General features: G+C 44.6%; 1 protein-coding gene across 7 annotated transcripts in view; it reads left to right on the top strand.

Annotated features, from left to right (window-relative positions):
• The window catches only part of ATP11B (ATPase phospholipid transporting 11B (putative)), a 1,683,501-nt gene that overhangs the window by 125,512 nt on the left and 1,541,167 nt on the right, over positions 1 to 16,822 (top strand). For all 7 annotated transcript variants that reach the window (XM_069618659.1, XM_069618656.1, XM_069618658.1 and 4 more), the window contains exon 3: positions 6,555 to 6,644. In XM_069618659.1, the coding sequence (XP_069474760.1) occupies positions 6,555 to 6,644 (90 nt within the window). The remainder of the gene's footprint in view (positions 1 to 6,554; positions 6,645 to 16,822) is intronic.

Here is a 16,822-nt window from a genome sequence, read left to right as displayed (position 1 = left end):
GGAGGTCCTGGACCATTCTCCATGCCCCTCCTTTAGATTTCTTAATCGGAAAAATCTCTGTGTTGCATGGGGAAGTTGATGGCACTAAAATACCTTGGCTTAGGAGTGCATTCACTGTTTCTCTAATACCTTCCTCTGCTTCTTTGGATATTGGGTATTGTTTCACTCTGGGTGGGAGGGCACCTGGTTTCAGTTTTATCTTTATGGGAGTTACCTCGTGCAACAATCCCACATCGTGTGGCCTTGTAGTCACAATTTCAGGTGCTACCCTGGCCATGTCTTCTTCAAATACTGTCGGTGGGGCCTTTATGTTGGGGATGAGTGGGTTGTGTATTTCTCTGTATTGGATCATAATGTCACACGGTATGCTTATTTCCATTATTATTTCTCCATCCCCTTCGTAATCAGTAAACAATTCTTCATCAGTTACATATTTTAGCATTATGTTTGGCTCTGTGCATAGCACACTTCTCTACTCGCGTCCCTGCGTGTCCAGGCCTATGACCACAATGCGTTTGTTGGAAACTTGAACTGCCTCAATGTCTATAGACATAATTGTGCCTGGCACTACATCTGTTGGTGTGATTGGGCGGAATATGAAGTTGGATGGTATTCTCCACTCTTTTTGTGTTATTTCAGGCACTACTTGGGCTAATACCTGTATTCCATAGACGAACATGTCCATGTCAATGGGAATCCCTCTTACTGAAACTTTCTTTGTAATCGTGCTTATTATCAAGAGTGCTCGTACGGGGCATACCCCTGGCGTCAAGCACACTATTCCTCTTTCAGTAAAGGCTATGGTCATGTTTAACTTACTGAGCAAGTCTCGTCTCATCAAATTGATTGGCGCGTCTTCGTAATACAATAAGGGTGCACACACTGTTTTTCCCCCCACTGTTACATCAAGATCTTTTGTATAAGGAACTTTTAAAATAGCCCCAGAGAACCCCTGCGTCTCCAAATTTCTTCCCGAAAGCTGAAACCGCCCTTCTGTGAGGCATGATTTTTCTGCTCCAGAGTCTACCATAAAGATAAACTGCTTGTTTCCTATCTCTGCCGCCACTAGTGGTTCCTCATTTGCACTTTGTGTGGTGGATAGGACTGGACACACAAGTGCTTCCTGTGGGCTGTCCTAGTCTTGGTATCTTTGCTGACCTGGCACTGAAAAAACGTTGTCGCCCACGACCGTTAGGCCGCGGAATGGTGCAGGGGCACCGTTTGCGGCCGCTGCAAAAGGGTTATTGTTTATGTTCCCTGCTGGGTTTTGTCTCGCCATGGGCTGTAGTGCGTTTTGCTGTTGTGGCTGCTGCTGCTGCTGTTGTGAGACTGACTGTCTCTGTTGCATTTGGGGGTCAAAGCAGTATTGATCATGTTGTCCCCCCCTCCCCATTGGAGCTCAACAAGGGCTACCTGGGTGTGGGCAGCCCCACCCCTGTTCATTGTTCATGGGCTGTTGTTGCTGCCCTTGAAAATACCCTGATGGTTGCTTTCTACAATCTCGTGAATAATGTCCCCATCTTCCACAATTCCAACACGACCCCTGTTGTGCTCCCCTTGGTCCTTGCCCACCATACCCTCTGTTTCCCATTCCTCCGTATCCTCCCCTCTGCCCGCGGTACCCACCTCTTCCTTGGGCCGGCCTGTTCTGCCACTGCGATCCTTGGTATGGCTGTTCCTCTCCGTTCCACTGTCCTTGGTCCTCTCCAACCCACTGCGCTGCTATCCCAACAGGCCTTCCTCCCGCGTTTTCCTCTCCTTCGTTTCCTCTGTCTGCTGTTGCACTGGCAGTAATAGCGGCGACCTTCACTAATTTCGTCTGTACTAATTTTGCTTCGTCAGCCAGCCTCTTTTGCTAACCTCCTTTTCCTTCTCTTTGATCCTCCTCCAGTGGTGTACAATTATGCTCTGAATTTCAGGCCACCCTTTGGCTTCGATCCCAGCTATTTTGTCCAAGGCCTTCTGCACCTCTTTCGGCAACCCCTTTCTAATGATAAAATAGAATAAAGCTGTTGATTGATTCCATGCCGTACCAGTTTCGCTTCTCCATAAGTCTTGCACTAGCAAAATGAATTGCGCAGGATCCTCGTTCTCCTCCATTGTGCACTGCATCACTGCATGTAAATCTGGAACGTCTGGAAATGCACGCCGTAATGCATCCCACACTTGTGCTCGAACATTATTGAATGGTGATCCATCGTGTCGGTCACAGCTCATCGTTACTCCCGGGAACCCTGCCCTTTCCCAGATTGTGTCTGCTTGGTCCCCGATTGCTGATACTAATAGACTTTTCACATCACCTATAGCTAACGGCACGCCTGCTGTGTTTTTCTCAAATACATGTATCCACTTACCTGCCCCTCCCGTCAGCGGGGGGAGGAGTTTTAACAAGTTGGTTTTGTTCATTTGGGCCCATGGAATATAGTTTGGCCTACCTGCTCCTTTATGTATCAGTGGCATTTGTAGTTTACGTTTTTTTCCCGTTATGCTCGTCTTCCCTTTTTTCGTTTTACTTACCAGTATGTTCCCTGTCCTCCCTGTTCATTGTCTTAATCTACCTTGCCATAATGGTGGCGATGATGTGTCTGGGTAACGGCGGTTTGGCAGTGGGGAACCCTCTGCGGCAGCTGCCTCTTCGTATTCATCTAAATCGTCCCATATTTCTTCTATTTCTGACTCTAGCTCGTTATTATCCTCCCAGTTTTCCTTGGGTTCACTTCCTTGTATTTCATCCTGATCTCCACTTTGTTGACTCTCCGGTGTATCTGGGCGTATAATTCTCACTGGTTTATTATTCAATTGGAACAGGAACTGTCCTGACTGCCACTCTTGTTTTTGCCTTTGCTGCGATGACGTCCCTTGCGATGCTATAGACTGCCCCGATACCGAGGCTGCTGGGGTTGCATTGCTTGCTGCCCCGATCGGAGGTGTGAGATCTGCCAGTGACAGCGGGGGGGTACCTCCCCTCCCCCTGGCAGCATTTGCCCTTTGTCACATAAAGCTCTTAACCGTGTTATTTCCATTTGTGCGTGTGCTAACTGACGGTTCAAATCACCTGTTAAACGTGCTATATCCACAGGAGGCACGCTCGTGGGGCCGTACAGGCCTCCTTTGTCATATGGTGGAGGTTCGGGGGCTGTTGCCCCGCCCTGAGCAGTGGCGGTGGGTGGTATATACAGGGGTTCACTAAACCCTACCGCTGGCCTAGTCATTAAGGGATAGATTTTTGTTACTTCGTTTTCGGTTGTAGTTGTTGAGCAGTCCCCTTTTGGTGTCCCGCCTACTTCTTCAGGGTTTTTCTGCTTTTCTGTCATTCGGCTTGTACCTACCTCTGCCGTGGGGGAAACTTCTTCGAACATTCGCCATAAATCTAACACTTCTCTTCGGTTCTGTTCTGTTTCCCTTTGTATCGTGCTAGTAAATGTGTTGATACTAGATCCAATACTCTTTTGTCAAGCAACCCTCCTTCTGGCCAAATTGGTGTAACACCGTCTCCTTTTATCTCAGTGATCCACTGATCGTGATACTTCTGTATCCTGTCGCTATATAGTGGAAGGTGCTGGCAAATATGTTCTAGTGGCGTTACTCCCCCCCATGGCAATGTTTCTTTTCCTTTCTTGTGTATTCTGGTACCTTTGAATCTCTTCCCACCCCTCACTTGGTAGGTCAGTTACGATATGTGGAAATAATACGTTCTTTATCAATGCTCAAAATTACCATACGTCGCATTAGTTTTCTGAGAGGTATTACCTGATCACCTCTCACAATTTATTTCTTTGCTTTATCTTATATCAATCACAAATTACTTGTACTGATAATACTTTAGCGTGTTCAACAAGACATATACACAAAAGCAGACCGACAAACATAATCATGCAACATACACATGCATTGCCTGCGCGAGTTTGTTCTTTCCCTATTCCCGTTACTGTCCCTGTTTTTTCTTCTACCCTAAACTACCTACTATTTCGCATTCACTCCCCACCTTTTTCACCTTTATTATGTCTCAAGATTTCTTACCTTCACGGAAAAAGAATATTCTAAAAACTACTCCGAGCCTACACGAGACCCCTACTATTTTTCTCTTTATCTCTATTCTGCACTTGGTCGGGACAAATGCTACGCGGCGCCGCCTTCTACCCCGTACGGGTTAGGATACCACTTCTCTTCTTCTCTCTTCTTACAACACCTAATGGCCATATAAAGGATAGATCAGAAAAGCCTCACCGTCACTCACGCAGACCCTATTCTTAGCTACCTTCCCTTTGTTGCTAATTCCCTTCTTCCCGTATTTCCCCTTACCTTCCTTTGGGGTCTTTACAACCGGGACTCCACTTGTTCAGTCAGGTACTCCAAGGGTCGCCGCTCACGGCCGGACCTCGCTCAGGTCCGTCCCCCAACCAAGCCGTGGCCTGCCTTGGCGAGCAGCTTTTTCGATCGGGTATTCGTCAACTGGGAACTCTTGACCCTTTCTTCTTGGTGTGCACAGTCTGGTCAACCGCGGAGGCGATGGTTCTGCTGGGGGGCGCCCTGGATCTCTCTGTCGGGCGGCGCAGGCCTCAAGGCACCTCTCTAAATCACGTTGCGGGGGTCACCAAAAATGTAGGTGCCTTTCCCCGGCTTACTACGTGTGAGAGAAAATAAAATAGCGGACACAACCCCTTGTCGGGGAAAGAGGCACTGAGACCCGGCTGCAAGAGTTCAAAGGATGGTTTATTTCTCCAGCTAGGAAATAACCCAAAAAAAAACCTCCAGCCCCTCATTACATCACACTTATATTTATATTAATTAAAGTAACTCTAACAAAAAATGCTGAATGGACCCGATTGGCCAGGCGGTGTGGTGCTGTAGGTGTGGGTAGCATCTCTTCCTCCTGGTTGGCTGAGTGGCTGACGAGATGACGGACGCCAAACATCTTGTGCTCCACGCAGGTCAGGGTCCGGTCACTGTGGTCACTACCTAAGCTAACATGTTACACACTAAATAACAAATTATTTAAAACATTTTATGCTACTTGTCACATTTCTACATAAGTCACACACAATGGTTATTGTCAGTACAATTGGGTCATTTGTGGCTTTAATTGGAGGCCTTGACAAATAAAAACAGTACAAATAAAAACATATATAGTAGTAAAAAATGCTTAAAGTTAGTAAGGAGTGTATTGGGTGGGTTTAGCAGCACAGGCGAGGATCTGGCACTTGAAAGAAATACCTTACAGGGGGTGCAGGGTCAGGATGGCAATAAATTGTTCTAATGGGGGTGGGTGGCTTGGTTGTTTATGAGGACGAATCGAGCAGAAAGTGCTTAGCTCATCCTGGTTCACATGCCGGTTCTCAGACGAACAGTGATCTCGGAGGAAGAAAACTGTAGCATATTGATTGTTGCAACTTTCTCCAGCTTCAGCGTGAGAATGGAAGCGCAGAGCTTTCCTTCGCAGGGGGAGTGCAAGGGTGGGGGCCAGCCAGTTGCCTGCGCACCTTGTGTGTGTGTCTCTGTCCTTGGCTGCCGCGGTGGAAGGGGAGCGGAGCATTGCTGTACTATCGCAGTGAGGCCTGTTTACCCAAGATGGAGTCGAAAGGGGGCACAAAAGATGGATGCCCCGTGTCCTGCTCAGTAGTCCCATCTATGCAGCAGTCAACCGTGGTTAACTTTACATAAGGGCAAGAGGCAATTCCACTACCAGAGTCACGTGGTCCAAGCCTTGTACTGAGGAGCGTACGACGCGAGGGGGCCTGAGGACCCCTCGCTCCCATACAGTCCCAATGGTGCTGCCTAAAGCGCCCAAAAAGACGTTGATAAGACACTCAAGGTGTCAAAGTTTTTCCATAGGAAAGCCACTATATTAAAGTTACAGAGGTTTCCTAGCCTGACGACAGGAAATATTCACAGCATGTGAATCCATGAAAGATACCAGCGCTGGAAAAATTGAGTTACAGGTAAGAAACTACTCCCTTACTATGCGCAGCTGAGGTGAGTGTTAAGCTATTGAACAGGGTCTGAGCTTCTGGTAGCAGAATCACATTTTTGTGAAGCATGCCCTCTGTGTTCCTTAAGTGAGACGACCAGTGTGTGAAGTTAGCAAGGAGGGTACTTCTAAAAGGCAATTATGAAAACAATGTAATTAAAATGGTAAACACTTGAGCGGGATACAGGCATTTAGGACGATAATCTCTTTTTCGGAATCCCCTTTTTGAAGAATAAATGCTAAACCGTTCATCAGAAATTTGTTTGTCAAAATCTAGAATTCGTTCTGAATTGTATTGTAAAATGCATGAGCTCAAATCAACCCTTTTGGCTTTGTCCAGACGTATAGAGAATTACATTCTCCATACTATTCGAAATGTAAAGACAAGACGCTGTTGAAAAATAAATAATTCTGTGCTGTGTTTTCATTTAATTTACTTCTGAAAGTATGAGCTTTGTAAGTGATAAAGAGTTGTGCGTTTGCTTAAATAGGAAAAAGCTGTCTTTGAGGTGTTCATTGCATAGAAATGTAAACCGATAGGTACTTTGTTGCCATATAAAATAGTTTTTTTTTTTTTTCTTTACAGTATACTGTGTGGAATTTTGTTCCCAAGAATTTGTTTGAGCAGTTCAGAAGAATAGCCAATTTTTATTTTCTTATTATTTTTCTTGTACAGGTAAGTGTTTATATTATATTTATTTTTTAAAACAATTTGTATTTCACTCTCCATGTTTGTTGGACCGATTGTGAGTTGGATGTATAAATGAGGATTACTGTGAGATTGGGTGCCAGGCTGCAGCCCATAGAACTGGAATATATCTGAATGTTTGCTAAAGATTAATATAATTATTTTAATCCTATAAGGCTGCACAATCCATTAAACAAAAGTTAGCGAAAAATTGAATTATGGCATGTATCAAGCAGCCGTTTTCACTCCTCTATATTTTATTATCTGGAAAAGGTTCAGATAAATTGAAAATGGATTGAGCAGTAAGAATCTGTAGCCGACAGCAGGCTGTATATCGGCTCAAAACACTGAAATACTTGGGTGTCTTGCTGTCACCTTTCAGTGCTTGAACAAACACGATTTAAGCATGGTGCAATTTCTTGGCTATCTGGCTAAAACCTTTACAACAAAGGGGAATGTGTTTCAATAAACTTTAAAGATAATGGTACTTAATTTTCTAAAAGGGGGTGTGACCTGGTTGCCTGCTTGTCCCTGGGCATTAAAGGTAGGGTGACCAAAAACGCTGGGTGCTAACCAAAGATAGTGGGTGGTGAACCCACAGGAGATAAACAGAGTATCCGCAGACCACCTTAGCTAAAGATGCAGGATGAGACCCCCCCCATTGATGTCTATGGGATAAAGCACCAGCAGCAGTCCTGTGAAAACCTTTTTTCGCTGCTGTCTATGGCAGGTAGCTTCTGGAACCGACACCGAGAGACCCCGGTGAAGTCAGTTGGGTTGCAGATGGGGAGCGAGTGCAAGTGGATCTAGGTCACCTGGCCTAAGCCCCGCCCACCTGGCTTCTTCCTGGTTGCTGCTCTTTTCCCCACTTAGCAAGCCCCGCCCACCGTTAACAAAGAACATTAGGGAGGAGTGGGGGCAGGGAAGTAGGAGGTGTGGTTTAGAGGGAATAACATAGGTAAGAAAGGGGGGGTATGTGGACATGCAGCACGCATACAGAAAATTGTGAAGCAGGTGGCCCGGGACGGAGACTGGAAGGTTGGGGAGTGTTTGGAATCCGGTGGGAGGTATAGGTATCCACCACATGGTTTTGGCTTAGGTGGTTACTCTGGTCAGATCCACAGGGTTGGTCCCCAAGGGTATTGTAGGATCCCTGGTTCGAGCCAGGGTGGGGATGGGGGGGTGTCAGAGGGGTCAGCAGCCGGAAAGGCAAAAGAACAAGGGAGCATGACATGGGGAAGGGCTGGCTTGTGAAGGGGGACAGCCCTGGACATGTTCATGGTACTGTTGCATAATGTAAGGGGGTTGAATACCCAGATTAAACGCAGGAAAGTGGAACTGCTGACTAAAAAGGAGAATGTGCATATTATAATGCTTCAAGAAATTCCTATAAGGAAAGTGGATAAAGCTAAGGTACAGCTGAGGCAGTTCTCTAGGGTGTATCAGGCCAATACGCTGGGAAAGACGTAGGGGGTTTTGATTGCCTTCAAAGATTCAATCACGGTACTAGTTACACATACACTAACCGACCCAGAGGGGCATATTCCTCCGGGTGCACACAGAACAAAAGCCAATTATAGGAAGCCCACAATGCGACGCTCGGTTAATGCTCATCTTTCTAGGTGTATCCCACTTGCACACTGGCCCAGCCAGGGGTATCAGTTATCCCCGTATGCGCCCTATATTTGGAGCCATTACTTAAAACATCGGCTTAATCCGGAACTGAGACGCATACCATTTTGGGGACTGGGGAGATCATAAAGTGGTTGCGTTTGCTGTTAATGTGTTAATGACCCAGACAGCCCCGGAGACTTAGATACCTGCATGGTTTATTTTTATTTTATTTGTTAAACACCCAAACCCTTGGGTATAACGGCGTTGATGCAGACCTCTTACAAGAAAATTCAAGCATTGTTCCAATAACTTCCAGTGAGACACTGGTACAAGGATACATAGGTTAAACATTACATGGTGTCATGGATTGAACAAGGTATCAGATTAGTATCCCTCTAGATCTGAAAAGGATACAGGTCATATGACCACCTTAAAGGATACAAGATGGAAGACAATCTCCTGGTCTTGAGGATTCCGTTTACGGTCTCGGATTGAACAAATCAGGTCAGTTTAAGACCTTCCAATTGATGACACTGTCTGACTGTTATAAATACAGCCAGAGAGAGGAATCCATGGAAAGGGCAAGGAACGCAAAACAATCGCCAGGCTGTATGAGAAAAAACACTGTCAGTTATATGCACTATTCTATTGGCTCCAATCACATATACTATAGCGCACTAACCTGTTGGTTATGTAGATCGAAGATGAACTGTCCAAGAATCACCAGGTAAATCCAGGTAGGAAACAACGACAAGGAAAGGAAGGTTAGTATAGGAAACTAATCCCAGACGGAACGAGGGTCATGCTAGTACCGGGTTGGTGCACTTCTGTATAGCGTCCATAAAGTCCTGTGCACGTGTAGTAAGTAAGAAAAGAAAAAGGTAACCTTGTGTAATGTTAATTGAACAGGAGAATGAATCCAAGTCCTTGATGTCAAACGTGGAATAAGTTCTTTATAGTAGCTCAGGCGCTGGTAGTTGTAAGTAATGTTTGTAGGAAACACCCTTGCTTGAAGCTAAGCGGCGAGGAGCAAGGGGAATTGCCAATCCGCGTGCCAGAGGAGCGAAGGAGATTCCCACAATTCTGTAATGGAAAATTTATAAGACAAAATGTATCCTTTAGAGATAGAGCGGCTGATGGAAACCAATGAAGAATGCTGCGGAGTACAGGGTAATCCCAATCCACTTTCGAGTGGAGCGGCGGAGATGCCCACAGTTCCGTAATGGAATGTAACAAAGCAAAATGTATTGCAATGGCTGGAGACTATTGAAGAAATGCCGTGAAGCAAAGATCCGATGAGGCAGGAAACGGGCTTCAGAGACTCTGTAGTAACAACCAATGAGAAGCAGCGAGCACTGTTCAAACGCCGCTGAAATACGTACGGCAAGAACACGTGACCTAATGTGAACCACGTGATACTAACAACGTACATAATAAAAACGCTGCTTCCCAGGAAGCAAATTGAATAATACCCATCACGTGTAGAACAGTCTAGCCGTTCTATATGCAAAACGGGACTCCTGGTAGCGTGGAGTCTTAGGGAGAGTCACACTACAAGTGACAGTTGTGACACATGGTTACTTTCACTAAATACAGTTTCTAGTTTACTATAAAACAATAAACCCTTACAATTATACATTTTCTGGTGAAAATTCTACCCTAGGGAGCCAACGAGTTGGGCCTAAGAGGGCGGATTTTTGATCATATGTAGTTTGACTAGTATTGGTTAAATAGCCAGGTTTTTAGTGCACTGGAAGGATTCTTCCTTTTCTATGTTAATTGGAAGCTCGTTCCAAAGCTTCGGGGCCATGACTAGGAAGCTGCTGCCACCTGCTCTGGAACTTTTGAACCGGGGGGATAGCAAGGAGTGACTTATTGTTAGACCTGAGCGATCTATTGGAGGTTTTTTTACTTAATGAGTTATTTAAGTAAGTTGGTGCTTTGTTGGTAAGGCATTTATATGTGGTGCACAGTGATTTGAAAATGATTCTGGCCTTAATGGGTAGCCAATGAGTCTCCCTTCTGATGTTGGAGATATGGTTAGATTTTTTGATTCCTAAGACTGCTCGGAACGCTTTATTTTGCATTAATTGTAGTTTCCCTAGGTTGGCATTGGAGGTTCCTAATAGGAGTATATTACAATAGTCCAATTTGGATAGTATTAGGGCTCTGGCTAGGGTGATACAATTAGTCGGTGTGAGGAACTGACTGCTCAGGGCAATCAATTTGGAGGTGTAGGATGTGGACGACGATAAGGCGCTTACATGTCTAGTCATAGTTAGATTGGCATCTAAATATACACCTAGTGTTTTGACCTGATTCGATATAGGAATCAGAGAACCATCAATGTTGATTGATGAGTAGTCTGAGTGGAGGGAGAGCATTGATTTTGGTTCGGGAGCCCACAATGAGAATCTTTTTTCTAAACGTTGAGGCAAAGGCTATTCAAAGCCATCCAAATTTGAATTTTACCGTAAATGCTATTGATGCTTATAGTATCCTGGGCATAGTCCCATGGGAGTGGTATTAGGATCCGAGTGTCATCTGCGAAGTTTGTGTAGATGACACCCATGGCGTCCAAGGCAGAGAAGAGAAGTTTAGTGTTGGCATTGTATAGTGTGGGAGAGAGGCAGGACCCATGGGGTTGGCTGCCTCTTTACCAATGCTTACTCTAGAGGTGCGTTCAGCTAGAAAAGATTTCCCCCAAAGTGTGGCATCCTTAGAAAAGCAAAAATCCTTGGCTAGTGTGGCACACAGTTTATTATGGTCAACTAGGTCAAATGCTGCAGATAAATCGAACAGCAATAGTATACCGAGTTTACCTAAATCCCTAATGGTGTCTATCTGGATTTTCAGATCCAGCAGAGCTGTGCTGTGGTTTGGCCCGAACCCGGATTGTCTGGGTCCTAGGAGATGGTTTTGTTCAAGGTGTGTTTGGATTTGATTATATGCTATTTTATCAATAATCTTGAGTAAAAACAGTACTGTTGTTATTGGTCGGTATTGTATTTGGTGGGGACCGTAGGATCCAAAGAGGGTTTTTTTTTTTTGTCGTGGGGTTACCCACACTTCTTGTATGCTTGCCGGAAATGTATTAGTTTTAAATGAGGCATTTACAAAGTTGGTGATAAGATGGGTGAGTAGGGGAGCACAAAGTTTAACTAGGTGTGCTGGGAAGCTGTCACCTTTACAGTTAGAGGCGTTTAGTTTGGAGATAGTATCTGCCACTATAGTTTCAGTCACTGGAGTGAATTGGAATTGCACGTTCGTATTTTCCTTAGTTTTGTTGAGAATAGTATTGGGGGCATTTTTGTCAGGTAGGCTTTTTCTTTTTGTGCCGATTTTTGTTTTGGAGTAGCTCAATTTTGGATGCTAAAGCATTTTTGGATGGAAGTGCACCATTCCTTGCTGGAGTTGGCAGGAGTAGTGGTTGGGGTTGGGTTTTCCAATTCTTTGAGAATGGAAAAGAGCTCTTTAGAATTAGAATAGGCGTTGCTGATACGAGTGTTGTATGTCAAAGCTTTGTGAGATATAATAGCAGCTTTGTATATTTTGTTGGCAGCTCTGAAGGCGTTGTTAGATTCTATAGTAGGAGATTTTTTGTTAATATGTTCAAGCGCTCTTTTTGTACGTCTTAGGGAAACTAATTCTTCATTAAACCAGAAACTCATGCCTTTGTCTGCAAGTCGTGTTTTGGTTGTTAGAGGTGCAACTGAGTCGATGGTGGTGTGGTGAGACCCCTATGGTAGGTCTCTACCAGTTGTTTGTGACTAAGATGGATGGCAATGCATCTATTATAATGGTGGCTAGATTCTTCAATGTTAGCTTGCGAAGATTTCTTTTTTCATAGGTATCCTTGGTCTTTATTGGGCTAATCTCCTTCCTAGTAAGGGAGAAGTTGATTGTCACAACCCTCGACAAAACCCCCTCTGGCAAACCCATTGGCCAAGTGGAGTCAGGACTCTGGCCTCTATAGCCTGGCATACTCTTCAAAAGCCCTCATGGGGCCTGTCCTGGCGCCTATGGCGCCAGGCTCATACACCATGAAAAACAATGTGCTTGGCAAATACTTTATTGTATTGTCAGCCAACATGGAGGCATCCACATAGCTTGGTTCCTAAGAACTAAGCTATGCGGTCTAGTGTTTTTTGGGTGTGGTAGCCTAGGGACTACTTTACCTGGACACCCGAGCAAGACAACACGCTTTGCGTTACTTTGCAGCTTGCAACGTGACGCTCACCGTGTCCAGCTATTACCTCGGAGAAGCAGAACCTGCAAGGAGACAAAAGGAACATCATTAGCAGCAGCATCTTACCTGCAGTCTTCATCTTTAAACACTTGCAGCTACTGAGAACATCTTCCTCGAATCTGCACGCCTCCTGGACAGAACGACCTGAAAGAGGAAGATAGAGGCAACATTAAAGAAAGCAGTAGAGACACTTACAAATTACGAACTGCTCAAAAGGCTTACCTGGCTGGTCGCCGCCGGCTGGCACCACTCCGGACATTCCACTCGCGCTGAAGAACACCGCGACCTGCAAGGAAGGAAAACACAGGTTAGCACAGGCAAGACTTCGCAGCGCTGCGCATAGCGCTTACTTACCGCATCATAGCGCTCTTAATGCGCCACCATTTACCAGCAGGGCTCAGCCAAGCCAGTTTGCCACCAGGGACGTCATTTGGGGGTCGCCAGAGGTCGCAAGTGCGACCTCTGAGGTCTCCCTTGCAACCTCTAAAAAAAGTATTTGTATTTTTTTTAATTTTTTTGCAATGCACGCTCCTGGGCTGTGGCCAGCACCATGTCACTCTTTAATTCTGGAGTGGCCAGCTTTCTTGTTCAGGCCCCTTAAAAAAGAAGAAAAATAAGAAAATGAGGGCCACAAGTCTAACACTTTCAGCACTGAACCTAAATAAGAAAGAATAGGAATGGCAAAAAATGTGTGTTTCTGGAATTCTATACAATAATTGCTAGACTCAATAAAGGTTTATTTCAGGCACACTTCAGTCATTGATTTAGTCTGTTCTCAAACGCCTCAACTCAGCCTTTCATCCTTCTGAGGTCGATAAATCGGTACCAACACAGGTTGGGTGATAGTGTGTGTATATGTCTTCTATGTAAAGCGCTTAAGCGTAAGTGCTATATAATAACACATCATTATCATTTGGTCATGGACGTCTGCTTGCAATTACAGTAATTTGGTAATATGGGCCTATATACACTGATCTTAACGATACATATGGCGATCCATTCAGGTATGAAATGTACATCACAGTGATATAGTGATATCGTAACCATATTTTCCTACTGTACAATGCTATGTGATGCCACTTCCTGGTTTGTCATCGGGTGAAAGGTTGTGTTCCATCGCTTCCCGCGATATCACTTTGGGGTGGGGTCAAATGACATCACTTCCTGTGACGTCATCAGGGGGTCAAGGGTCGTGTGATTTCACTTCCGCTACCCCTGGCATTTTGATGAAATGACGTCCCTGTTCGCCATGCTGAAGCTCCGCATACCTAAGGGAGAAAAAGAGAGATTTTCAACAAAGAAAGGCATGCAGGATAGCAACAAAACTAAAGAACAGCAATAAGACCTACCTGAACAATATCAAACGGGCCGGCGTCGGTGAAGTAACTGGACCGCACTCGCCCATGAAAGACAACGCGCCCCTGCAAAGAAGGCAGGACGGAGAGCACGCCTAATTCTACCACAAGGCAGAACCTTCCCCGCAGACCACATCAGGGCAAAGCTGAGAAGCATACCAGCGAGTAACCCGGCTGGGTGGCGTCCCTGTGGATACCATGTGAGCGTGACATTGATGCTGTGGTGGTCAGTCCGGTCCAGGAGTACAATAGACTCGATGGATATTTTAGAGCTGAGGGTAAGTATCCAGTCTAAAGTCCGAGCTTTGTTATGGGTGGGGGCGTTCACCAGCTGAGTAAAATTCATATCTGAGTGCGGTGTGTAGGGCTTCTTCTTTAGGGTCCTGCTTATCATTAAATCTTAAGTTACTGCCGCCCTAGATAATGCATTTGGTGTTGGGTTTGATGTGGGGAGCTAATAATAGTGGTATGTCTAGGTCCGGGTAGGTGTTGCTATTGGGTACTCTGTAAATGACCAGGAATTTGAAGGTGGTTTTATGGTCCGAGGCGAGTTTAGCTAAGCGGAGTTTGTAGTCTGCTATTTCTTCAATAGGGCAGCATGATACACTCCGAACCTTACATGGAACAAAGTATTGAGCTACCAGGACTGGAAAGGAACAAATCCCATCACGCCAGTGACAATGATTCAGAAAGAAAAAGCACATTAAGCTAAAGAACAATGGAAACAATACTATGAAAGACACGTGAGATCTGAACGTCATGAGCCGGCAGCCAAACTACCTACCATTAGGCACCTTGCACGACTATCTCTGGATCTCACTGAGATTGAAGCTCTAATGGAGCTGCAAGAATCCTCAAGAATGAATAAAAAGCAGGTGAAAGGCACTGCCGCCAGAAAGACTGCTGTTAAACTAGTACAAGATCCTGCTACATCAACATCGGAATATGAAGCAGCAGCGACTGAAACAAACAACAAAGTGTTAGGATCTTTAAACCAGAATCCGGGCCGCTGCTCCATCCAATCAAGTGAACATAAGACACCAAGAAACAATTCCAACGACAATGGTTGATTTGCAGAACATGCTAATAACAGTCACAACACAAACGATGATTCCCTACATGAAACTGCAAGAGTTAAATACAGAAACTGCAAGATATAACGCCACATTGCTTGCATCCATCTATGCAAAGCAAAAAACACATGATCTGTGTAATGGACAAGATACACACATGCCTTGACAGAGAGGCTGAAACCAGTTACAACTGGCAACATAGACTCGCGGACATGACAAGACTGAAAACGCAATTAACCAACGCACTAATCAACATGATGATGTATCAACAAAAAACAGCAAAGAAATATGAAAAAGAGTGCTGGCCTACACCAACCAAGAGTGCTAAGGAGACAATAGTCACCAACCCAATTACGATTAATAATCTCACATCCGGAGCAAATATGCCACCGCATATAGAAAACGATATACATGAGGGACTACTGATAGATCTTAAAGCCAACATTCCAGGAAAAAAGTCGACTCTCAACAAACTTGCTCCAGAGAGTTACTCCACCCCAGACAATCATGCTGATAAAGGTGGTGAAAAACGAAGACAAACATACAGAATTTTCTAACAGAACCAGCAACCATCTATTGCAAAACCAAAAACAGAAAGGCAAAAATCAATCAAAAAATAAAAAAAAAGGATCCACAGCATTCCTGAGAAACCTTACACAAACTCTAAACATAACCAAAATAGGGAAACAAACTTCACCAAGGAAGCAACAAAAAGTGGCTCATCAGAAGGAAAACTATGTCCAACACGCTGAGGAACAAGATGGAACAGGGACCACAGGCGCTCAAACCATCCAGGCAATAGAACGAGCACAAGATGATGCACAAGGCAATGCCGAGTCCCTGATGGGGAACCTAAATCCACCAAGGAAGCAACAAAGTGCCCCATCAACAGGAAAATGACATTCAACATGAAGAAGAACAAGTTGGAACAGGGACCCCTACGCTCAAATCGTCCAGGCAATAGTACTGCACAAGAGGATACACAAGGCAATGTTGAATCCCTTATGAATCTATCAACATACTCGAGAGAAGAGCAAGCCTACATGGAAACAGATCAATCACAAACGCAAGAACAAGATGATGAGTCAACAAATGTATCCTCAATGATAATTTTGGATAGAAGAGCTCGATGACCAACAATATGAAGAGATCTCGGACATGGAGATAAGTTATTATAATAATGATATGCCATTGGACAGTAAAGACGACCATGAGGAGAATGAAGAAAAGAGTAGCGAGATCCCCGGAAAAATTACAAACCATGATACATCTCTGAAGTTACCAAGGTTCTTAGATCCACAACAAAGAACCAGAGAAACAGATTAAAACTTAAAAGGATAACCAACCGCAATGGAAAATTGATCTTAAACAGAACTAACAAATTGCGGCTCCTACAACCTATACCCAAATTGAGAAGCATTACGACTAAGGATCTTGAACTCATTGACACTGAGTGCTTGGACAAAGTCTGGATCGATTGTTATGCATACAGCACACTGAGACTGATTGAATCATGCTCGCAAGTGCTTGGTCTACTCGGCTTTGAACTAACCATCGGAGATACTGAAGATAAAAGCCAGATAGAAAGCCAAAATGAGACACTACAAAGTAACTATATTTCATATTCAGAGATCAGTAGCTGTGAAAGCGTCATTAGTACCCATCATCAAAAAGAGCAACAACACAGGAACCACCATAATTGGAGAAGATACTATCGACACACTCATTACCATTCTGAAGCCAGAAGATCTCCTTTCTGGAGAGATATCAGATTGACTCTTAACTCGAGTGAAGGTAGCATTCCCAGAAACCAATAACCATGAAAAAGATCTGAATAAGGCGCAGATTCTGTGTTTTCAAGAAACCCAATATGTG

This window comes from Ambystoma mexicanum, chromosome 10 (assembly GCF_040938575.1).
Source record: "Ambystoma mexicanum isolate Mex_15411 chromosome 10, UKY_AmexF1_1, whole genome shotgun sequence".
NCBI lineage: Eukaryota > Metazoa > Chordata > Amphibia > Caudata > Ambystomatidae > Ambystoma > Ambystoma mexicanum.
This window is presented reverse-complemented; position numbering and strand designations above follow the sequence as displayed.